Source organism: Aedes aegypti, chromosome 1 (genome assembly GCF_002204515.2).
Source record: "Aedes aegypti strain LVP_AGWG chromosome 1, AaegL5.0 Primary Assembly, whole genome shotgun sequence".
NCBI lineage: Eukaryota > Metazoa > Arthropoda > Insecta > Diptera > Culicidae > Aedes > Aedes aegypti.
Genome location: NC_035107.1, coordinates 66787315 through 66813180, shown reverse-complemented (window position 1 = coordinate 66813180; position 25866 = coordinate 66787315). Strand labels below are relative to the sequence as shown.

General features: G+C 37.0%; 1 protein-coding gene across 14 annotated transcripts in view; it reads left to right on the top strand.

Annotated features, from left to right (window-relative positions):
• Positions 1–24981, top strand: part of LOC5572391 (chitinase-like protein 3) — a 63932-nt gene extending 38951 nt beyond the window's left edge. For all 14 annotated transcript variants that reach the window (XM_021838688.1, XM_021838682.1, XM_021838679.1 and 11 more), the window contains exons 4-5: positions 12430–13344; positions 23829–24981. In XM_021838688.1, the coding sequence (XP_021694380.1) occupies positions 12430–13344; positions 23829–24397 (1484 nt within the window). In that variant the 3' untranslated portion in view covers positions 24398–24981. The remainder of the gene's footprint in view (positions 1–12429; positions 13345–23828) is intronic.
• Positions 24982–25866: the final 885 nt, after the last annotated feature.

Here is a 25866-nt window from a genome sequence, read left to right as displayed (position 1 = left end):
TTGTATAAGAACATGAAATAAAATGTTTTCAGAAAAAAAATCTTTATTTTATCAATTCGAAAAACATCCGAAAACAACCAAAAGTTGTGAATTTTCAGTAAATTTAATTTCAAAATCGCGGTATCTCGGAAACGGTAGCAATTAGCAAAATTTTCTTGTGTACCTTTTTTGTTGCAAATTTTGCGTACTTTCATAAAATCGGGTCGAAAAGCATTCAAAAAGTTTATTTAGACCATATTGAAAAATCAACCTTTTTTAAAATCATAACTTTTTTGTCCATGATTTCTCCATCTTGACCCACTGTGCAAAAGACTCCATTTTTTGTCTAAATATAAAAAAAAACAAAAAAAAAATAAAAAAGGACGATTTTTGAGAAAATGGATTATTAAGCTTTATTTTCGAAATAAAAAAAAAATTACAACAATTACAGTGTATATTTTTCCCAGATAGTTCCAACAATAACCTAAAACTTGGCGGAAGACACCAAACCGATCAGACGAATAGTTTCTGAGTTTTAATTTTTTGAAAATTGTCAAGGCTTTTTTTCTTAGGCCCTTCTCAAAAGTAACGCTAGGTTAAAAAGAGCGAACCGATGATGAAAATAGGCATTTTTGGGCATAAAGAAAGCATATGCCAAATTTCAGCCAAATCAAAAAATACAAAAGTAAGCCGACATTCGAATTCAAATGGAACCGCTCTCCTGCTAATGGATTTAAGAAGATTTTGCCCATAGTTTGTGTGAAAACAGTGAATACTTTCAAGTTTTTCCAATCCCGTGAATAGTTCGCTAAGAAACTTCCCAGAAACTTTTCGAGGATCTCATCAAGAAACTGGCGAAATATGTCAAGGATTAGCCCTTTAGAATGTCAGGATTTTTTACGATTATCGCTAGGAAAGATGTTATTTTTTTCTAGCTGGCACTGAAAGTTAGGCTTGTAATCTCATATGGACATAATAACATTATTATTATTTTATCGAGAATTGTGTGAATAAAAAAGTCGTTTTTTTAATATTAAAAATAAAACTCCACTATCTATGAATTCCTGCAAAACAAGCGAGGCGAGAAATTCCTCTCATTCATTTACCAATGCAAAAACAACACTCATTAAAAAATGGCTTCGCGGAGCCCCTGATAAGTCTTCACGGCCCCCTAGAGGTCCGTGGACCACCGGTTGAGAAACCCTGCTTTAACCCTTTGGGGCCTGATTTTTTCCAAGAACTATTATACAGTTTTTTGAACGCCTCTCAATAGTTTGGCTCAAAATGCTAAACATAACAAGAAATGATGACAAATATTTTTTTGGGAGGTGCTTGGTCTTCCAAACTGCTCTTGAGTTCATAACTTGAAGTCTATGCTTGTAATAACAACCTTGTTCATCATACAAGGTGATGAACTGTAATCTACCGTATATTCTGAACCTTCTGAGTGTTCAGCAAATATTATCAGATAATTTCGAATGTTCTAGATTATCTAACTTGTCGGGATGTTCAGTACATAAGATCTACTACGCGATGAGAGTCAGGATTTAGTGGTAATAAATTAATAACCACGAAACGAAGCACTTCCGAAACATGGTGTATTCGACAAAGTTTCCAGTCATAATTAGCGACATCTATTAGGAAGCATCCATAAATTATGTCACGTAAAAATATACTATTTTCAACCCCCCTGCTTTTCACCTTTTGTTTGAGAACAATTTGTGAAAACGTCAGTAGAGTCTAAATGCGTAAACGATGCAAAAAACGGTTGATTCACAGGTTGTGCAGAATCTCATGGCCGGGGTTGAGGCCAAGGTGCGGGCATTTACGTATGGACTGTAAATAAAATACGAGTAAAATGGTAAAATGAAGTTTAATAGTTATTTCTCAATCCCTGAAGTTTTGATGGCAATCGGATGAAAACTCGAATTTTGCGAATCAATTTTGTGTGTGGCAATTTCATCGTGGACACCCTTTACTCTATGCCCAAGGCAGTCAAGAATCTATTTAGCAAAAAAAAAAAAAAAAACAGTGCCACAAGTGCAGATTTGAAGTTCTGAGCTCCAGGATAGTTTGGAAAAGCTTTTGAGATTCTCAGAGGTCAATAGATTCCGTTTGAGTTGAAAATATTATTATTTGCAGCTTTGCCAGATCTACGGAAATTTCCGTAGAAAAAAAAAATGAAGAACGGAAAAGAATTGAAATCACTTAAAACGACAAATCACTTAAAAACGATTTAAATTTGCTTAAAATAATTCTTCTTCTTCTTTCTGGCATTACATTCCCACTGGGCCAGAGCCTGCTGCTCAGTATAGTGTTCTTATGAGCACTTCCACAGTTATTAACTGAGAGCTTACTGTGCCAATGACCATTTTTGCATGCGTATATCGTGTGGCAAGTACGAAGATACTCTATGCCCTGGGAAGTCGAGAAAATTTCCAACCCGAAAAGATCCTCGACCGGTGGGATTCGAACCCACGACCCTCAGCATGGTCTTGCTGAATAGCTGCGCGTTTACCGCTACGGCTATCTGGGTCTAAAATAATTATGAATTGCTTAAAACAGCTTAAATTGTTTGAAATGGCCTGAAATTGTCTTAAGTGGCTTTAAATGTTTGAAAAAGGGCTTAGATTCAAATGGGCTTAAATAAAAAAAATGACGAACGATCAACTAACGGAGCATACACTTCGTAGCTGCTACTCCGTGATCAATCAGAATAGTGATATTGCACCAGGAACACTCAGATGGAGTTTGGGTTTTTAGATTTTTATCATCTCCAATGTACAATCGCAATACCCTTAAAATTCCTAGATTGCTACTAGGAAACCGTAGAATCTCCTGCATTTCCCACGTAGGGAGGTAGATAAATATAGCTATAAGGAAGCTTATTACAAATATGAAAAACGGACGGGCCTGGGGTTGAACCCACGACCTCCTGCTGGGAAGCAGAAACGATAGCAATTAGAATACCAACCCCGTCGGCTTAGATTTAAATGGGCTGAAAAAGTTTTAAACTAAAACGATTTAAGGGGGCAAGAGCCATTATCAATTTGGGAATTTTTAAAAGCAGTTTTATCGTTCAAAATCATGAAAGTTTACATGGAAAACTACTGCTGAAGTTTCGATGATTACGATGATGGAGCGTTGAACGTTAAAATGGCCTTACATTGCCTAAAACGGTCTTACATAACTCGAGATGGCTTAAACTGGCTTGAAATCGCCGTAAATTACTAAAAATGGACTTAAATAGTCTCAAATACGAAACGGTAAAAAATGGCTCCATATAAATGTCTTAAATTTTTTTAGAGTTGTTTATAACGATTAAAATGATCCCAAATTGTTCCAAACGGCCAAAAAAGTCTGGAATTGCTTGGAATCAGTGGCTAAGCACGACTATAAAATGGGTATAATGACTTTAAATAGCCTTCAATGTCTTGTAATGGCTCAAAAACGCTTTAAAAGTTTTGATATGGCTCAAAATTGTTCGAAATGCCTCTTAATTACTCAAAATGGCTTTATGGTTTGAGATGGTTCAAAACGGATTCAGATTGCTTAAAATAGCCTAAAATGTCTAAATACAGATTTTAAAACGGATTGAAATGGCTTAAACAGGGTTATTTTTTTTTAATTATCTAAAACGATTTGAAATAACCCAAAATGGCTTGAAACGAAAAAAAAGCTTCAAAATGGCTTAAAAGGCTTCAAACGGCTAATTTGACTTAATAGAACGGCTTAATAGTCCCCGCCGAGACTCGAACGAACTGGAGTGTTCGCCCGAGATCTTCACGCAGTTTTGCACACCGTCCATCGTTGCTCTGATCAATCTTGTGAGCTTCCCGGGAAAGCTGTTCTCGTCCATGATTTTCCATAGCTCTACGCAGTCGATACTATCGTATATCGCCTTGAAATCGATGAACAAATGGTGCGTAGGGACCTGGTACTCACGGCATTTCTGGAGGATTTGCCGCACGGAAAAGATCTGGTCCGTTGTCGAGCGGCCGTCGATGAAACCTGCTTGATAACTTCCCACGAACTCGTTTGCTATAGGTGATAGACGACGGAAGAGAATCTGGAATAGCACTTTGTAGGCGACGTTTAGGATGGTGATTGCACGATAATTTTCACACTCCAGTTTGTCGCCCTTTTTGTAGATGGGGCATATAACGCCTTGCTTCCACTCCTCCGGTAGTTGTTCCGTTTCCCAGATTCTGACTATCAGCCGATGCAGACAAGCGGCCAACCTGTCCGGGCCCATCTTAATGAGTTCGGCTCCAGCGGCCTTGTTGTTCTTGAGCTGTTGAATGACATCCTTAAATTCCCCCATCGTGGGAGCTGGTTGGTTTCCGCTGTCCGCTGTGCTAACGTAGCCATCGCCTTCGTTGTCCTGACCTTCTGTGCCTGTGTTCTCTGCGCCATTCAGGTGTTCATCGTAGTGCTGCTTCCACCTTTCGATTACCTCGCGTCCGTCCGTCAAGATGCTCCCATCCTTATCCCGGCACATCTCAACTCGCGGCACGAAGCCTTTGCGGGATGTGTTGAGCTTCTGATAGAACTTCCGCGTTTCTTGAGAACGGTACAGCAACTCCATCTCTTGGCATTCCACCTTTTCCAGGCGACGCTTTTTGTCCCGGAAGGGGCGGGTTTGCTGTTTCCGCTTCAGTGTGCATCGTTCGACATTTTGCCGCGTACCATGCTCCAGCATTGCAGCCCGCGCTGCATTCTTCTCCTCTATAACCTCTTGGCACTGCTCGTCGAACCAATCGTTTCTTGAGCTCCGTTCCACATATCCGACAATGCTTTCGACAGCGTCGTTAATGGCATAGCTCGCAACATAACAAAGATGATAAAAAATAATGATATTATAAGAATATCTCATTATGTTATCATTTGAAACAGGTTTACAACAAGTTTTGTAATACATTTAATTTCTCTCATCGATAACTGGAGGTCGAATAATGATCACGAACATTTGACGTCGTACGCCAGTCAGTGGTTTCCTGATCTGACAGCTCAAAATCCGTTAAAAACAAGATTCTTCTCATTGATAAAATAATAACAAAAACAATTCGTGATAAACAGACGTGCGATTGCTGTGTTATGCAGTTGTCAATCGGCTTTGCTCGGGTAATGTCTGAACATTCGAAATCAAGTCTTTCAGAACTTTACTAAAAGAGCTATGTAAAAACAATAGATTATCTCCTCCCTCGCGCTCTTTCGATTATAACCGTGCAATACTAAAGCTTGTGGGGAGTTTGGATCAAAAGATAATGTCCTTGGGACAACTCAGACATCGGCAGGGGGTACGAAAAGTCCACGCTAGACCATGGAGAGGGTTGTTGGGGTAAATTAAATATCCACGTAGACATTGTTTTATTTATAAACAAAATTAACTATTCTAACTTCAAATAATCTATTAAACATTAAATCAGTTGATTACTCATGAAATCTGGTATCTCACATTTGTGTTTCAAAATGATTCAGGCTTAATTGAATCAAAGTCGAAGTTTACTCCAAACATTCATTTTACGGGTTTCTTCATTTTAATAAGAGTCCAGATTATTATTTTTTATTATTATATAACTCTAGTCAGAAAAGTAAACAAACATAGTTTCATCGATCCTACTGAGTGATTCCAAGCAACAGCACCAAAATTTGGTAAATTTTTTAATTCATTTTTTTCTATTGAGCTGAAACTTTGCACAGTTTTCCAGTTCCATCTAAATCGTCATTTTCCGATATCAAATCTTCAAGTTGAGTCACGACTAACTTTTCAAAAGGGTGTATGTGAAAATGGTTCAACAATATTCAAAAAGCTGCACAGCAAAAACGGTTCGTTCGATTGTTAGACAACTAAAGAAACAAAGTTAGACAACTAAATAAAGATTCCAAAAAAAAATACACACAGTAAAAAAAAATTTTTTTTTTGCATTAAAAAACATAATTTTTGACACAAAAACTCAAATATCTCAAAACCCTATCGGAATACCAACGTAATTTTTTGAGGGAAAACGGGCCATTATATTAGCTATCTACCATAAAAATTTGGTGATGGTAAACCAATAAACAAAAAAGTTATGACATTTCAAACATGTCACAATTTTCACATTTAGTAGAAAAAAAAAAAAATTTTTTCGGTGTAAATTATTACGGGAACCGCAGTTTGTTGCTGATTTTATTGTTAAGGGCCTTGCGTGAATTAAACAAGTCGTTTTCATGTATTCATTAGTATTATGTATATTATATGTATAGATATTATGTATATGTATAAATATTATATGTATATGTATATATGTATAAATTAAAATAAATTAACAGATTACACGAAAATAAATTTTTTTCACCAGGATATTTTATTTTAGAGTATGATCGATGAGTTTCTAAATGTTATATATAAACTTTAAAAGTTTTGGATTTAGGTATGCGTTATGAGATCATGAAAACATTTTATTAATACTTATTTATTTATTTATTGTTATTCAATTTTTTTACAATATCGAACACTTTTGCATCATTATCAGTACAGTTTTGCTTTAATTTTATTTTCTGACAATGGAATGAAACAGTGAAATTTTTGGGTTCCTTGGATCGTTTTCGCGTTATTATATTGCTCGCTGAGCTCTGATGCCGTTAATTCGTACTCTTCAGTAGTAGTAAAACAAAATGATAATTTTGTTAAATCTTCTTCTTTTCTGCGATTCGCCCAATCAAATAGTTCTTTTGCAGTTTTAATTGGATGCTCACGTTCTTTGGCTAAACTTGCTCTTGTGGCCATGCGCTTTATGGTTCCTCCAATAGCATCACAAGGACCTTTGCCATGTGACGTAGCAAAGAAATGCCATTCTGCATCAATTCCGTACTTTGATTTAAATTGACATAGGCTGGAAAAATTCTTACGGTTTTTGTACTGCGTTGCTGCTCCATCAGACATGAAATATATCTTTCTGATTTCTTTATCCTTATCAACGCGTAAAAAGTTAATCATTTTGGCAATGAACAAATTTACAGATACTGAGTCGTGTCTTAAATCTTCGGAAATTACAATAAAACTAAAATGTTCAATTTGCGTACTTCCATTGAAATAAATAACGAATGAATGAATTGTAGCTTGTTGTACGTTCCAGTGATGGGACTACACTTCATCTTGCAATACAAAGCTATAGTTTTCAGAAAAATCACAAATGACTAAAAATTCACCATCTTGTAATGTATTTTTCGTATTTTTTTAAAAGCGGGATTGCTCTGTTTTAATAAAGTCGTGAGGAATTAAACTTTCTAATTTCAAGCAAAAAAATGACACAAACTCATCTACAGGTTTTACAATAGTTTCTAGGTCACACCTATCCGTGGTCACCCATTGCTCAAATGATAACTGATCAATATAATTTTCTTCAAACTCAGCGAATAAAGTATTTTCCAATGATGAAGAATCTGGACAATCTTAACAAGATCGTAGATAGCAATTTGATGTTGTATTTTCACACAAAAGACTACCAGTTAACATTTTAATATCCTTTGATAAATTGATTCTTTTCAAACTATGTAAGATTAGGTTAATATTTTCGTGTGTTGTGCACACACAAACATTATGTGTTCCTGAATTGGATAGAAGCTTGCATTGCCTTGGACGAAGGCTTGCAAATGAGGAAAAACCTACCTTAATATTTTCGTCAATTTCCTTGAAGCGTGTATACGCTTCTTTCAAAGTAGTCATCATTAATCGTTTTTGGATTGCTTGACGCTTTCCATCTTTTTTTACAGATACATAATCTTTTTGGCCAGGCATAGCTCTACTTACTTCATCGTCTTCAAAATATTGAATTATTTTTTCTTTTGTCTCATCTGTTAATGAAGTACTCGACCTAGCATTTTTGGTTGCAAGACAGTTATTTTTGAATTGTTTTGCCTCTTTTGCTGTATTTCTATTGGTTCAATGGCGTCTTGAATAGACCACGGGCTTGGCAGCATCGACAAAATCAATAATTTTTCTTTCCTTGTCGTGGCTAGATTCGAGAACCTTTCCTTCATATTCATAATTACCTCATCGTAGTCTGTATTTTCCACATCCTCAGGTCCTAATTTGAAGAGGTTTCTTCGTACAGCTTCGTTGATTTCACGGTATTTTTTCTCGGGATAATTGACGTAACCCATCTTCGTCCATTTAATCGGAGTCACTTTTATTCCAGCTATCCCTTCGTTGAAGCGTTCGATGTTGACCTTCTGGATGCACTCATCTTCTGATTGATTTGTTGAAACAGATGTCGCTGATGGTACCGTGGCAAGACTATCTGCACTTGGTACTTCTGGTAACTCCTCAGTTGTTGTCGGTGCATCTAGTAATTCCTCAGTTGTTGTTGTTTTCGAACTTCCTGCAACCTGATCCACCGATGATGTACAGATTGCCCGTTTGTCAACGTTTAAACGGCAGGACGTACAAATGCGTAAATTTGTATTCAATGTAGACATTGGAGCATAACCAGCCGCTTTCAGTTTATCTATGGTGCTTTCGGTGAGATTTCGTAGCTCTTTCGAACACTTTTTTTCTGCAAACGGCCTGCAACAGTTGAGAAAGCGACTACTCATGTTGCTCGTTAGATTTTAATAAACAAAATCACTTTTAAGTTTTTACTGACTAGTTTGGTGTCGTTTGCTTGACTGAAGAAAAATTTTGCAATTAAATCTTTTATAACCATAGTGGTAGTATATTTTAATAGATGCTATAATAGTTATGATTAATTAAATAAAATATCATGAAAACAACTTGTTAACCTCATGTGGTACCCTTAACAAAAAATTCAGCAACAAACTGCGGTCCTAAAAAAAATTAACAATGAAAAAAAAAAAAATTCACTAAGTGTCAAATTTGTGAAATATTTGAAATGTCATAACTTTTTTGTTTATTGGCTTACCATCACCAAATTTTTATGGTAGATAGCTAATATAATGGACCGTTTTCCCTCAAAAAATTACATTGGTATTCCGATAGGGTTTTGAGATATTTGAGTTTTTGTGACAAAACTGATGTTTTTTAATGCAAAAAAAAATTTTTTTTACTGTGTTTATTTTTTTTTTTGGAATCTTTATTTAGTTGTCTAACTTTGTTTCTTTAGTTGTCTAACAATCGAACGAACCGTTTTTGCTGTGCAGCTTTTTGAATATTTTTGAACCATTTTCACATACACCCTTTTGAAAAGTTAGTCGTGACTCAACTTGAAGATTTGATATCGGAAAATGACGATTTTGATGGAACTGAAAAACTGTGCAAAGTTTCAGATATTTTTGAAATGGTCGATCAGACTTGCATGCCTCCGTGGAATCCCTCTACTGTTTCGCAAGTGAAATTCTCCACGTTCCGTTCTGAACTAACTCAATTTTTCACTTTTAGAACGCTTGATTTCCAGAATTATAAAACGACGTTAGTAAGATTTTCATCATTCGCAATCTAACCGCTACTTTCACCGCTCACCGTTATATGGAGAGACAAAGTGAGTGTTGCGAGAATTAACCACAAATCAAAGCAAAAATCTACTTGATTCGATTTTACACTGGTACGAAAACGTCGTAAGTAATTGAATACGCGATGTATCATTTTGTCATCAAACTGTTGTGACAAATAACACTGCGGAACACGTTTTTGTCTCCAGCACCAAAATACCGCTATTCACTTAATTAAGGGTTGCTGAATCCATTGCCGTTTTCAGAAATATCATAGCACGTCTAGTTTTTGAGATATTGACTGCTGAAAATGCAAAAAATGACTATTTCAGCCAACTTGCATGCAAGTTTTCCAGCTTGTAAGGTAATATATTGGCTTAATTTGCCACAGAATTCAAACTTTATATGTATAACAATACTTATCATCAAAGTTTGTAATACTTTCGACGCAGAAAAATTATTTTTTGATGGTTAAGAGAATTGTTGTATTTCGCCATATAGAAGAAACGAAGAATTTTGTATGGAGACTGCAAGCATGTTGAAAAAATCGGTTTAATCGAAATTTAATCGCGCAATTTCAATCAAATTGTGTCTGAAATGAAAGTTCAAGTTCTATTTTGCATGTTTGGTGGATTAGATTATAAAAAAGTTTGATAAATTGTACTTTAAATTTCATGTAAACATTAATAAAACCAGTGTTTTATACAACTTTGGCGACCTGTAGCTAAAAATTGTGACGTGCTGGAACATTTCTGAGAATGGCACCAGATTAAGCAACCCCAAATCTACTAGAGACACATAATTTGATCCTTGAGACACGCAAAAATGTCATTTTTGTTACGCTGTGTAATAGAAACTTCCACGAGCTGATTGCTTGCAAAATTTAAGCGGTGTACACGGTCTAAAATGTTTAAAAGGTGATTCATTTTAAAACAGTTTTAGAAGGGAGGTTCTTCTAAATTCGTTTTCGCAAACCCGTTTGTTGAATTTGAAAAAGTGATCGAGAAATACCTATTTCGATATAAGTCTTTTTTTTCTCCAATTGAACCATGTCGATTCACAAATAACACTGATTTTGGCCTTCGAATTTGGAGTACAAAAGACTTTCATACCCGATTAGATTTATGTTAATTTTGTCACGTTTTGACAGTGTCGATAAAGATAATTCATATTGGCTTGACTTGACTACTCTAGTTTTTTAATAAAATATGGTTGTGGACATTGTACACACCAATATTCCATTTTCAAGCTCAATATTTTTCTTATTGATTCGTTACAAGCAGATGTAGAATCGATAAGCTCGGTAGTCAATGTTTTCCGTTTATCCGTAATTGTAGACAATTAATTTACCGAACGGCAACAAGTTATCTACAATGTATTAATCAAAGCCAAACCCAGAGACTTATGGTGGCACAAACTCAACACAAAATATCAATCAAAATTTGACATAGCAACAGGTCAAGGCAATCGTCCAATATAAAAACTCATCACGTTGGCCATATGTACCACCAAGAGTGCCAGCATTAGCAGTAAGTATACTTAGGGATCATGCACAAATTACGTCACGCTCCAAGGGGGGGAGGGGGTCAAGTCAAGCGTGACAAGCCTTACAAAATTTTTGGAAGACTCATACAAAAAACGTGACGAAGGGGGGGGAGGGGGTCAAAAAAGTTGAAATTCAGCGTGACATAATTTGTGTACCATCCCTTACACTACAGTGTGGGCGACATCTGAACAAACCAAATTAAGTCATCTGTTCAGAGCTTAGAAAAAGCAGAAAATTAAAACTAAGTTTGTATTACTTCATCAATTGTATATGGCTGTTCTAACTAAAATGTGATAATATGATTGATAGATCCTACAATAAGATATTTTCTTCGTGAACACATTTTCGTTTTCACAGGGCAGCGGACCTCTGTCCCTGTTCATTTATCTGAGCAGAGAGAGACAGTGAAAATAGACATGACCATGAATTCTACCGAAACGAAGTACATGGTTGCAGATAGAGGTAGAGGTAGGCCTATTGATAGTGGCAGTATTTGATCGGGATGCGTTTGGAGTTGTTGAAGAATTTATTCATTGTTAACAAATTACGTTGAAATATCTATGAAAAAGCAATCTACATACCCTAGTGTCTTCGGAAAAGTTATTGATTATTGTTTTTATCTAGTGAAGTTTTCGGATCATTTTCAAATCAACTTTGATTTTTCATGAAGTTATTTCGGTGGAAAGGTCTAGTACCTACATCTTACAAATACAATGTCCGGATTGGATGTTTTTGCAATTACTTGAGCTTGTCAAAACTACTGAAAACATGATTGATGGATCCGGGGCAGTGCGATTTTCCCCTGTTTTCTTTCAAATCAATCAACTCGCGCCGAAAACAAATGTTTCCTTCTCACAAACATAAAGTTGACCTGATGCGAACAAAGAACTTGCCAGCCGGATCCTTAATTACCCGGCCGCCAACGAACTGCTTCAAATCCCACTTTGCATGCATAATTCACCGTGTGCCCTCGCGAATTCGCGTGACTTCCCCAAACGGAAACCGAAACAGCTACAAACCGACGGGCGTTATTCGCTAAATGCTTAATCGCACCCATCCAATCCATGGGCGTGAATAGGAATCAGACCTAGGGGAGGGGCACTGACCCTTCGCATTATTGTAGGTGGTAGATCGTTGAGCATTCAAATAACTTTCCAATGTTTGTTTCGATAATACCTGCGACTCTTTTACGGTTACGCCACATCATTCATAATTATGCCAACTCAAAACATCAAAAATGTCCCAAATTTATAGATTAATTTTTTTTCATCTACGTAAAATGAGATGTTTGGGTGTGTTGCAATGCCTCTTTCTCCAACAAATGATCATCCAGACAGTTTTCAAATCTACGTTTAACATGCAGTTTAACTATCTCTTTATTTCTTTTACAAAAATATCTAGGGGGCCCGCCCTCATGTCCCACTCCTTCATTCACGCCAACGTCCACTCACCGTTTGTTTCCTCCGTTTCAGACATTCCACCCCTTTGGCGGGAACGGCTCCACCAGTACGCGGAAGCCTACAGCACCAAGTTCCAATCCGCGTCGCCGCCATCGGACGCCTTGCCGACGATTGCCAGCAGTGACGCCTCCAGCTCTTCGGCCAGCAGCCTTCTGGTGTCGGAGGATACGATAGCTCAGATCCTGAACACGCAAACCCCCGCAAACGATACGGAGGTGGATCCGGATGCGGAGCAGCGTGTCAAGGAGCTGGAAAACGAACGGATCCTGCCGTCCAAGTTTGGGAATTTCATCTACTCCAAGGAGGCATCCAGGGGCGGCCGGGCGTTACGAAAAATTGTGTGCTACTATACGACCCCGTCGTTGAGCGGTTCCGAACGGAGTCGTGGAAGCAGACTGCGAAGTGATCTGTTTCCTCAGGATATCGACCCGCATCTGTGTACGCATCTCAATGTGGGCATCATAGGGATTGTGAACGGAACGTTGTACATCGATGAGGATGTGAAAGTGGTGTTTAACCGGACGAAGCAGCTCAAGAAAGCTAACAAGGATTTGAAAGTGCTGCTGTGGGTTGGGGGAGGGGGAATAGGGGGTTTTTCGGAGATGGTCGTGAACCACGCCAGCCGGAAGTTGTTCATTCAATCGCTGAAGGCCACTTTAGAGCGGTACCAGCTGGACGGTGTGGATCTGGACTGGGAATTCCCGGGCAGTTGCTGCAAGAATAGGATGCACTTTTCGCAGCTGCTGCACGAGATTCGACGGGAGTACCAGCGGGAGCATCGGACGTACATATTGAGTGTGGCGGTCGCAGCTCCGGCCATTATTGCCTACATGTCCTACGATGTTCGGGAGATCAACAACTACGCGGACTACGTCAACATTATGACGTATGATTATCATTTTTACTCGCCGGATACGCCGCAAACGGGTAAGTTCATAGAACATAATATAGGGGAACTTACGTATTCTCGGCAGTCTAAGCAGCTGGACTTTTAAAAAGGCAATTATACACAACAATTAAGTACAAGAATCAGCAGGAGACACCTGAAATACACTTGAGCACTCTTTATTCATTGGTTATTATACACAAAACACTAATATGTTCTCTAAATCATCTGCTTTTCCTCGCCAAAGCCACGAGGCACTTGTTCTTTTATCGGCAATGCAATTACTATTGTCGGCAGCTAAAATCTTCTCTTCGGCAATCCAAAACTGTGCAAAAACTAGCTTATGTATTGGTTACTTTTCGCATGTGTTGACAATGACTGAAATTAAACGTCACTCATTATGTTCTACTCGTTGAAAGGGCCAATGCAGAAAAATACAGACTACACTGAAAACAGCGTTGCAGTTATAAATACAGTAACAGAGAATCAAATTGAATGCACAACGCAAAAGGGGGGGGGGGGGGGGGGGGGGGCAAAAAAGTCGAAATTTAGCGTGACATAATTTGTGTACCATCCCTAAATGGACGCTGCCTAATTTCGTTTCCATTTATTTCATCGAATATTTTTTGATCAAGTCTCACTGTGGCAGCATATTGGCTGTGAAAATTGACATGCCATGGTTATAAACTTGCAGCAGGTGCGATTCTAACCAAGAACCAACCAAACAAACAAGAACTTGCAGCGTGACGTCATTGTTAATTGGTTCATAATATTATGCTCTGCAAGGAAAATCCACAGAACGCAATTATTGGATAATTTGAATTTCAGAATTGCGTTTGAATTGCGCGTAATATTGTCTGCGCGTTACTGCCACCGCTTGATGTTGATTTAAAATTAGCGCCAATATATTTTCCCTTTTATTCGCTCCTGATCCACACCATCCGTCCGCATTCAAACAACACGCATGACTTTTGTCATCACAAAAGGAAGAAATCACAAAACAGAAATAGATGGACACACTGTCCTCTAGTTAGTGCCGACGACTGTAACTCATTACTCGCTACTAGAGATGGTCGGGTCTCGGGTTTTCAAACCCGAAACCCGACCCGAACCCGAACCCGACGGGTTCGGGTCGGGTTCGGGTTTGAAAATTTTTATTTTTTCGGGTTCGGGTTCGGGTCGGGTTTGAAGGCTAAAAAAATATCGGGTACGGGTCGGGTTCGGGCTTGAAAAATGTCGGGTTTAGTCGGGTTTGGGTCGGGTTTGGTGAGAATTGTTCACAAAGTAACAACCTGAAAGCTTCCCAATGCATCAGAAACAACGAATTTATCATATTTTTTAACCCGGGTTCTATTCGGGTTTTTCTTAGAAAACTTGTTCGGGTTTCGGGTCGGGTTCGGGTTTGAACAGCGAAAAATTTTCGGGTTCGGGTCGGGTCCGGGTTTGCTTTTCAATTTTCGTCTCGGGTTCGGGTCGGGTCCGGGTTTGAAGGAATAAAATAAGTCGGGTACGGGTCGGGTTCGGGTTTGGAAAATGTGAAACCCGACCATCTCTACTCGCTACACACTGGTTTCCTTTCCTTTGAAAGAACTGAAAACAACGGCACCAGTGCCTGTCAAAGTTTACAGGTACTGTCGTCGAGAGTGAAATTAGGCCAAATTATTGCTGTGTGCATTTGAAACGCAAATATCATATGCGGGAACACCAAATGCGGTAAGATTTTCCACAAGAAATGCGATGTCAAAGTTTGGTTTTTCTATCTAGGTCAGCGGTGATTTAGATAATCGTTGCTAGGAGTCCTTTGATTGGTTTGTGTTACCGCATTTGGAGAATATTTAGTCAAGATTTGCACCTCAAATGCAAACAGCAATATAATCTGAAATATCTCAGCAAGCATTAGGAATATGATTGCCGAGGAAATCAAAGTGCATTAATTTTAATTTGTGATTTGAAGCATTAAAATTAAATATTTTCGTGTTTTATATTATAAGTTTACAGGTACTGTCGTCAAGAGTGACATTAGGCCAAATTATAATCTGAAATATCTCAGCAAGCATTGGGAATATTAGAAAAAAAAAAAACTTTAATGAAGTATTCCTCACGGCATAACAATTAACAAGGCAGGCTCTTTACTGGTGTAAACTCGAATTTGGTTGTAAACATGTGACGTCACTTCTATCGTACTATATACCATTAGAACCACTAGATCATTGTCTTCACAAATTTGTTCGAGATAGATAGGAATGACGTAATCAAGTAGCTGTCAGTTTTCGGAATATATCACCTTCTCAATATTGTAAACGTGGTAATCCTTGAAATTATCTACAACGACAGTCCAATTTCGTTCGTTGCACTATCTTTAAGTGAGCTACGTTTCAATTGGGCTCCCGTTTGCTGGGCTGTAGCCCACCAAAAAAGAAAGCAAACGTCATTTTCTGAAATAAGACGCAATTTATCAATGTTGATAGCTCCGTTTTTTTTTTTTGTTAATTGACGGCTCGAAACTCAGCCTGATTAGTCAAAGTCTTGCAATAAGTTGGCTATACGTTTAGCGCAACGAACGAAGCTTGATTGTACCATTAAAATATTAGATTCATGGAAACAGTAGTTTATTTTTAATAAATCATCGAAAAAAGCTTGAAAAAGGCCTTTTTAAATTATCACTTTTGAGGCTTCAAAGATAATCTCGCTTTAAAGTGTACGAATACTATTTTGAAATCTCACATTCCTGTCCATCATATCATCCATCATCCAGCACTAGAAAACTTGAAAGAAAAACGATTCTCTTGATTTGTTTTTATTGCGTATCAATTCTACACGCAGCGAACTGGACTATAGAAATTTTCATGAGGAATTCCTATGTTTATCGATAGTTCACTTTCTTGAGTGTAGTTTGTTTGGCCCAATGTCACCCTCTCGAAGGGGTGATTTTGTGCCAATTTTCATACGTTTCCTATTTACAGGAAAATAATCGAATTTCAATCATTTGTTCAGCATTTGCAAAGTATTCTCATATTTAGCTGAACATACCATGCAAATTGCTAAAGTTGTGTAAAAATAAATGAGGACTTACGCATTTTTGGCCACATCTCACCCCCAACGACGGTACTTGTGCAGTTGTTTTCAAATTTCTTTAAATGCAAAAGGTATAAATAATTTCACCGTGAATTGAACTATTCGCTGAATGGCTCGTTGTGGTCTGTGAAGGATACTGCTTTTGAATGCTCTATCACCATGTTATTACCGAGAGAGTGAATGGTAACATTAAAAAAATCCAGTTGCGATGTTTCACGATTTTTTGTTGGTTTATGATTAGCACTCTCCGAATATTGTTCGATCGGATCAAAATCCAAACTTTGCCAGTAAAATTTATTTGCGTTCATATTATTCTCAGTGTATGAGAAAATCAGAACAGACCCTTTGCAAATCAATTTACTTAAGACTTGACACATAAACATCATCCTCTGATTCGCGACTACGAAGCTGCTGATGTTTTCTTCTATTTTCTGTGAGAAAAACAAGGAGAGATGTTTTTTGCTTTTTTTTTACGCACACGATGACAGTTCCTTACGAGGTTTTCCGTTGGTGCGGGTGCTTTGTGGAATCTCTTTTTGCTTCGTAGTTGCGAATTGCCTGTAGAACAACAGGAGTGTTGTCAAAGTAGTTAACCTTTTAAAACCTTTTTATATGTTTCTCAGTAGGGTTTCGTTCTACATCGTCGTAAGCGCTACTATTCGTCGTATCAAACTATAAATTTATATTTATTTATTTCGTCAATCATTTGTAGACTACATAGTTACATAGTTTCTTATATTCTAAGATTTCCTAGTGAGTTAAAATATGATTTCAATTTAGTCCGGGGCATACTAAGATCAATCATTTCACAGTGCTCATTGTAAACAGACATCATTTGATTTAGAGGACTAAATTTGGCGTAGTTTGTACGATAACGATCTAAAGTAAATAAATTTCTGTGACGCAATTGTCGATTAGGAGCATAAAAGTTTAATTTAGATAATAGCTTTGTTGAGACCATGGCATATTCTCGTCGCTGTTTTAATGTCTGAATGTTTATCAACATGCATCGTGCTTTATATGACGGAAGAGGAAATACAGTCCATCCTATTTGCGGAGTGCGTATAGTAAAAACTGCTTTTGAATCGACTCTATTCGTTCTTCATGTGATTTCAAATATGGGGACCAGACAACACTACAATACTCTAATATGGATCTCACATAAGCAACGTAAAGGGTTTTGATCGTATAAGGGTCTTGAAAATGATATCCGAAACGTTTTATGAAGTTAAGCATATTGCCCGCTTTATGAGTTATTGTGTTGTAATGTTCAACAAACGTTAATTTGGAATCCAAAATTACTCCTAGATCTCTAATTTTATCACATTTTTTAACTTGTTGGTTTCCTAACCTTATTGTTAAATTTGGAGTGTTTCGTTTTCTGCTATAAGTTATTAGATTACATTTTTCAACATTCAACTTCAATAAACTTTTAAAACACCAGGTATTAAATAAAAGTATTTCATTATGGAATGTTTCATAATCGTCGTCTTTCATGATTTCTAAAAACAATTTCATGTCATCTGCATATATAAGAATCCGTATTTTTTTAAGAAGAAAAGATACGTCATTAACATATAAAATAAAAAGGAGAGGTCCTAAGTGGGAGCCTTGAGGAACACCTGATGTGACTTGAATTGGTTTGGATTTTTTGTCATTAAATCTTACTATTTGCTGCCGGTCAGTTAGATATGATTCAATCCATTTGAGAAGCTTTTTCTCGATACCTATTTTACTCAGTTTGAAAATTAACATTGAAATGTCAAGTCTATCAAATGCTTTACTAAAATCAGTGTAGAGAGCCTCTACGTGGTTACCTTTATCCATTGCCATTATGGAATAATCAACAAACTCCAGGAGGTTTGTAGTAGTTGAACGGCCTTTAAAGAAGCCATGTTGTGAATTAGTTATTCTGTGTTTAATTTGACCAAAAATACATTTGTTAATAATTGATTCGAACAGTTTTGGAATGCATGAAATAATGGCAATCCCACGATAGTTCCTGATATCAGATTTTTTGCCTGATTTGTAAATAGGTATCAAGAAAGACTTTTTCCATTCCTTTGGAAATTCACCAGATTCAAGTGACATATTTAAAAGCCAGAATAGTGGAGTTGTAAGTTCTACCGCTAATTTTTTTATAAATACTGGTGGGATTCCATCTGGCCCTGATCCTTTAGTAGCATCTAAATCATTCAGACCTGTCGTAATGTCTTGAACATGAATTTGATTTACTCCAACATCCCTTGAAATCTCTGGAAGGTATGAAAAATATCCAAAATCACGATCATTATCAGAGAAGTTCGTGTAAGTTTCTTGAAAAAAAGTTGCAAAAAGGTTACAAATATCTTCTGAGTTATTTCCTTCTTTGTCGTCTAATGTCATTTTTGATGGGAAATTGTTTGAATTAATCTTTGATTTGACATAGTTGAAGAAATTCTTTGGACTTTGTTCCACTACGGCGGATATTCCAACTTACCTGCAACATAGATTCATTTTCCAAGTGCAATTATGTGAAAGCTGTTATGGTTTGTACACTTATACACCAAAAATGCAATAAAACTACTGTATTTCGGTAGTTCAATTATCCACTTTGCACTTTTTCACCGAAATCGCATGGACGAACACGAATTTGAGAGAAATGCTTAACGATCGACTGAGCCACACCACTTTCCTACACAAGTTTCTTCCCGCCCCCGTGGGTGACTTACTTCGCCGGGCACTTATTTTCACTATGGAAAACCTTCGTACTTCTTCACTGAAGGATTTCATTCCAATCACACGCCGTAAAACTTCAATAAATCACCAAATTTTACGAAATTTCCTCAACCGCCGCGTATAATTGAGAATGTAAACAAAGTTCAATCCGTCGTACTGAGAAAAAAAAGTTTGTGCGCATCAATGTGTGCGCGACGCTCGACGTAAAAATACGGTTCCTTTGATTGTGTTGTTTTCGCTGTACTGTGAGCAAATGCCATAATTGTACGGTCAAAAGGAATTGTATTCATATGTTTGAAATGAATTTTGATGACAAACAATTAATTTTAAAGGAAATTAGTATATTCCATCATGCTGAAGGAATGGAGGGAGATGCCCGTAGATCTATATATTTTAGTAAAACATTGTATTATAGCGTTGATATGTTGTGTTTTAACCACTTAATACATCACAGTGAGCCGTAATTTGTGAGACGAATCTGGAAACTGATTACGACGGAGTTGAAAACGATACGACGGATTGAGAATACGGTAAGATGCATTTTCTTTGCATTTTTTCCAAAAAGAGATCAAGCTTTATCAAAATGTTATTGCACAATGCTAAAGCCGTTTTGAGAAAGAATTGTTTGGCATCGGTTTGTATCAGCATCATTCACTGCAATACTGGGAAAATTGCAGTTCCTACTGATCAATGCTTAATACGATGGATACTAGCACATCCCCCTATATTGATGTTTATGCGCTACAATACGCAGATAAGGAAAGTATTGATAGGCTCAATTATTACCAATGCATGCTTTGTTGCCTAATTCCAATAAATTGATTAGTTGTGTTCGACTTTTTAAATGAGTTTATTGTGAATTGTGAATAATAAATGCACCGCAATTGAATATGGTTTCCAGGCAACCTTGTCCAGTAATAAAAAGTGATTGCCGAGGAAATCAAAGTGCACTAATTTTAATTTGTGATTTGAAGCATTAAAATTAAGTATTTTCGAGTTCTTTATATACAAATAGTGCATAAGTGATCGGTGCGTTGCTTTTGTGAAAAAATTGGAATTGAAGCGGAGAATTGGACCGTTAAAGGGGGTGAGTTTTTCTTAAGCTGTTCCTGTGTTGTTTTATTCGGCAGCTCACGAATGACGACAATTTCGTAAGCAATTTTTTCTTTTAATGATTAAACCCATGTTATATAATATTTTTGTGAAAGATGAGATTCACATGGAAGATTATAGTTCAAGGAATATGTTGAGTACATTTAAGTTGACTCTTGTTCCGTAGATAAATTTAAACAAGGACGATAAGTTAGTGCTGCCGAAAATACCCTCAGGGTGCCGAAGCCATCATTTACCCTAGGTACCATGACCCCACAGTTATGGATCAAATAGTGTGGAGTCCAACCTATAAAATTCAGTAAAACAACATGGAAAACGTAAAATTGTAATTTAAAAGCACGAATTGAATCGTTTCAAATTGGAACTTCGGTTAGTAAACTATTTTGAGTGTAATATTTACATAGGATTGCATAAAAATTAAAAATTGTATCGGTTTCTGAAAACCATATTATGGATCAATGTTCATATTATGGATGAAATTGTGACATATTACGGATCAGTGCAAAATCAAGCGATCTTCAACTCAATGCATCTGAATTGCATGATTTGTTAAAAAGTTAACAATGCTTCATATATTACTGCAAAAAATAGAAGTGTTAGAGCTGGAAACAAGGGTAAAATGCCCTTTTTTGTCATACTGCTTTGTAGTACCGTCAAGCTACCATTCACCGTGCATTTAAGAAAAAATTGCACTTCAAAAAATTATATAACTTTTCCAAATAATTTGAAGCGAACTAGAATACCACTACGTAGCGTGAAATTATATAATAATCCAGGGAAAAATCTGAAACTAGTGATGCATAACAAAAAAATACTCAAAAATTATGTTTTAAAATATCATGTTAAGGTCGCCTTGTACCGTTCTATGTCACCATTTACCGTGCACACTAGTGCACCATTCACCGTGCGTATGGTTTTTGTCATGATTTAATTTTGTATCTTGAAGAAACGTTGTTGATGGAGAAACTATGTTGCTAGTAGTATGCGCACTCATTTTTAAGAGCACTTAAATCTTCACATACAATAAAACCATAAAAAGTTTTAAAAATGGCTAAATAATTATTTTTTCATTAAAATCGTTATAGAAGGTTTGACTGTATTGTCCAAACCATTCCTTAGTCACTCAAAAACTAAATATGAAGTAGTTTAATGACGACATAACAATAAATCTAATATTACCGAATAATTTCATGCCTTTTACACTAATGCACGGTAATAGGAACCATATATATTGAAAAGGATCCATTCACCGTGCATTTGGGTTTCGACTGAAACACAATAAAAAATTTTAATTTGCATAAAATCTCATTGCTCATACGATGAAATACATCTTACTTATAGTATCCACTGTGAAAACTTGTTGGAATTTTGAAAAATTTCATACTCTGTCGTTAAAATAAAAAATGTGTTTTTTTTTTGCGTTTCTGCTAAGAGTGTTAAAAAATCTCATTATCAAACAGAACTCACATGATTTTGACTACAAAAACTAGATTTTTCAAAATGCTTTGTGACAAAAACTACTTCATTTCATCAGTTTTATATTATTTTGCTGACAAAAGAATAATTTGTGAAAATTGTATGAATATTCTGTAGGAATTTGTATATGTGCACGGTGAATGGAGGCCGCACGGTGACTGGTGACTTAACGGTAACTGACACATGAACTGTTTTCATTTCACACCAAGTTTTCCACCCATTTGTGTCTGCTAAAAATTAGGTTTACAAACCTTGATGTTTTATGAGTTTTATCCTTAGTGCTATTGTATGAAAATGTCGAATCCAATGCTTAAAATAGCAGAAATCTACATTCTTTGGAAGTGATCCATAACCGTGGTAAACAATCATTTCCTGGCCCATATTATGGATCACTAGTAAGAAATGCTAATATTCGGTATTTAGAATCAATAATCAAGAAAAATGTGTTAAAAAAAACAAGTATTTAAGAATAATTGTCTTATAGGGGAGAGTCCTGATTACTGGACAGCCTCTATGCCCGGACACCAGACGTTTTTTAGATTCCAAGAGTAACTGAAAAAGGTTAAAATCATAATACAATATATTTTGGGCAGTTTTAGTTTACACACAAAATACCTATGACGTTTCTGCCTTCACAGATTATGAAATGAGAAACACGTCTTCTATGGTCGTTTTCGTTTTTAGGAACTGGGTCGGTGATAACAAACAAACGTCAAGCAAACTGTAGTTCGGTCGAATCTGAATCGGGTTAGGTTGAAACTGTGATTCAGAACGGGTTGCGCCAGTTCCAACCTGGGTTCAAAAACGAATTCGACATATGGGTCGTACATACATACAAGGTACAGAACTTCCCAAACCGCGATGAGCGGCAACAATCGACGGCTAAAACACGGGTACGGACTCTACGAGAAGATGCTGACAAAATATGGCTGCTGTGTGATGGACGACAAAACGTATATAAAAGTCGATTTTGAAGTGCGTCCTGACGAAAGTGCTAGTATAGTACAGGTCGAACTCGTTTATCGGAAGACTCGATTATCCGGGATTCGATTAGGGCTCATTCGCAAATTTCATGACGCTGGAGGAGGTTGGTTGGTGTCCCAGGGATGTTACAACTCATACAAAATTCGAACAACATTCATACAAAATGCGTTACGAGGAGAAGGGTGGGTATCAAAAATGATCATTTTCGGCGTTATAAAATTTGTGAATAAACCCTTATTCACGTCCTTATGACCATTAGTGGAAGGAAGGGATATTAGTAGGATGTCAGAGTATACTCTGCACTCCACAGTTGTAATGGACCGGATATTGGATTAGTGAGATTAACCCTCTAATACCCAAATTTTAATTTTCGATTTAAGTATTATTTTTCGTTATCTAAAATCGTTCTAAACACGTTTTGGGCATTTTTTTTAATTCGCAAATTTTTAAATTTTGGTTTTTGATTTTTATAAATTTTATTTTTGAACATCCCTAGCTTTTTTCATTTTTTCTTGAAGCCTTTTCTAGTTGTTGATTTTTGGCAATAATAAAAATTTAAATTGTTACGGTATTTTTAAAAATATTAAATTTTTAATTTTTTTTTTCGGAGCGTATTTTATTTTCCGTGTAACTAACGGAAAAACAGGTTTGAAATGATTTTAATACCACCAGGCTCTTCTTTTGTGATAGGTTAATCGTAGAAAAATATGAAAGGTACGATTTTTTATATTACACGTTAAATGAAGCCCAGGAATTTGTAGGTTATATAAGAATGCAATTTTTCAAACAATTTCTAAAAATACAAAAAAGTTTCAAAAGTCATAAAAACTTTTCTTATATGCGTGTTATGAGTCAAAGTATGAACCAAAAATAAAATCATTTTGATTTCCGAGCTGCGAAAAACTACACAAAATTCCAAAGTGTACCCCGTCTAAAGGCGGGGTTGGGTATTAGAGGGTTAAGGTAAATATCTACACGAGGGTCACTTATTGTGGGTGTTGCGATAAATGACATTTTTACGCCTAATTAGATTTGCGATATTATTCAATAGCCGTATTATACGCCAAACAAGTAAAATAAACTGAACTCCGGTTTTTGCTACTAAAGATTCCAGCAACAATTCCCACCATTTCTCATCTATCTTTTCCATCCCCCGCAGGTCTCAACGCGCCGCTCTTTCGACGGCAGGGCGAGGTCTCGCTCTTCAACACCCTGAATATCAACGCTTCCGTCCACTACTGGATGTCTCATGGTCTGGAGAAGAGCAAGATCATCATCGGGCTGCCCACGTACGGGCACAGCTTCCAGTTGGTGAACTCGTTCAATACCCGCATCGGAGCGCCAGCCTCCAGCTATGGCCGCACCGGGATGATCGGGTACGCGTCCTATTCGGAAATTTGCTGGTTCCGGCGGCACAACATCTACGTGCACCAGGTGTACGACGTGGAAAGCTGTTCGCCCTATCTGTACGCCGGCACCGAGTGGATCTCGTACGAAGACGAGCGCAGTCTGGAGTGCAAGGCGAACTGGATCAAGGAGAACGGCTTCGGCGGAGCGATGATCTTCTCGCTGAATACGGACGATTTCGGGCAGTACTGTGCCGACAGTGCCATCTACAGTGACGACGGCGAGACGGGCCTGGGGGCGAATGCTCCGCGGGAGTCCAGCAGCTTTCCGCTCCTGCGAAAGATTCATTCCATACTGGCAGATAAACAGGGGGCCGATTAGGCGACCGGGCTGGGAGATAGAATTTAATGATAGCACTAATTATGATACAATAACTGAAAATACGACTTATAATGTGTAAGAGTAATGTATTTATGTATTTCAACTTTGAGGAGGAAGCAGGCGAGAGGCATAACGCAAACCGAAAAACGTGATAGTGTGAGCATTTGTATATTTAGACGAGATTCAATTTTGAAAAAAAAAAACAGACAAGAAAACGTGTAGTTAGTTGTTAGTGAACATGCAAATCAAAGAGCAAATTGATATTAGTTTTGTTAACAGTATTTGAAACTGTGCAACTGACGGAGAAAGGAAACGGCACTCGAATTATTTCTTTTGGAAAATTTAGCAAAGTATCTAGTCATCTCGCTTCGTCGATCTGGTACGATTTCAACTTGTGTTTAAGTAGCGTTGATTAGGGTCGAACAGTCGGATTTAGGTTTCGTAAGCAGAACAAAAAATAAACCTTTCTTATATGCATTGTTATCAAGTGGCTTGAATAAAAGCAGGAATGAATTATGTTTTCAAACAATTGTCTTCCAAAGTCGAACAGTAAATGGTATTTGAGTTTCGCATTGTTGGTGTTATGAGTTTCATTTCGTTATTTTATTTGAGAATTTCACTGCCTCTAGTTCATTCAACCGTTTCATGTAGTTTCGCCGCAACAAGACCTATGCATCTACAATAATGAACCCCGCAGTCCCTCCCAAGAATCTCTTCCAAAATGTGCTAAATAACTTTTTCTCGACTTGCTTCACAATTCAAAAGATTTTCTAAAAATGTCACTCCCGAGCAAAAGTTTGAATTCATCCCCTCAAAAACATGCAAAAGTATTCTGCCCATGTCTCTGTGATTACTCGTCTAATTGAAACTCTTTATGGCGCATTCGAAAGGCAATTTGTTAATCTTACTTTGAAGGTATTTTGACATGAACATCTTTTTAAATTTTGTTCACTAATAATTGTTTATCTGAAGTTGTGAAATTTTCCAAAAAACACACTTAAAAACATGGCTAATTTTCTCAGCATTGGGTCGACTAAAATATCCAGGTCTTTGGCAAGAGACAACCTCCAACATGTGTAACTAACTATACCTATTCTGCACGGCTTGTGAGTCAAGACGAGTCGCTCTCACCTCGAGTGACGTGAGACGACTAATGTTAATCAAATAGGAGCGAGTCGACAATTGGGTTGTTTAGCGATAAAAAGTTAGTTTTTCGTAGTTTGATCGAAAAAGCACATTTTAACACAATTTGATTGCACTTCAATGTCTTAATTTTGACGTTATAAATAGGGGTGATCGGGGCAATATGGACCGCCTAAGGAAAACATCATGGAATGCATAGAAAAACAGCAAAAAATATGGTTTAAATGCAAGTGACTTGTACTATAAAATGTTATCTTCCATGTTACGTCGATAATTATTGTTAACATCAACTTGAAAATTATTTTAGGAACTTATTGGAAGACCAT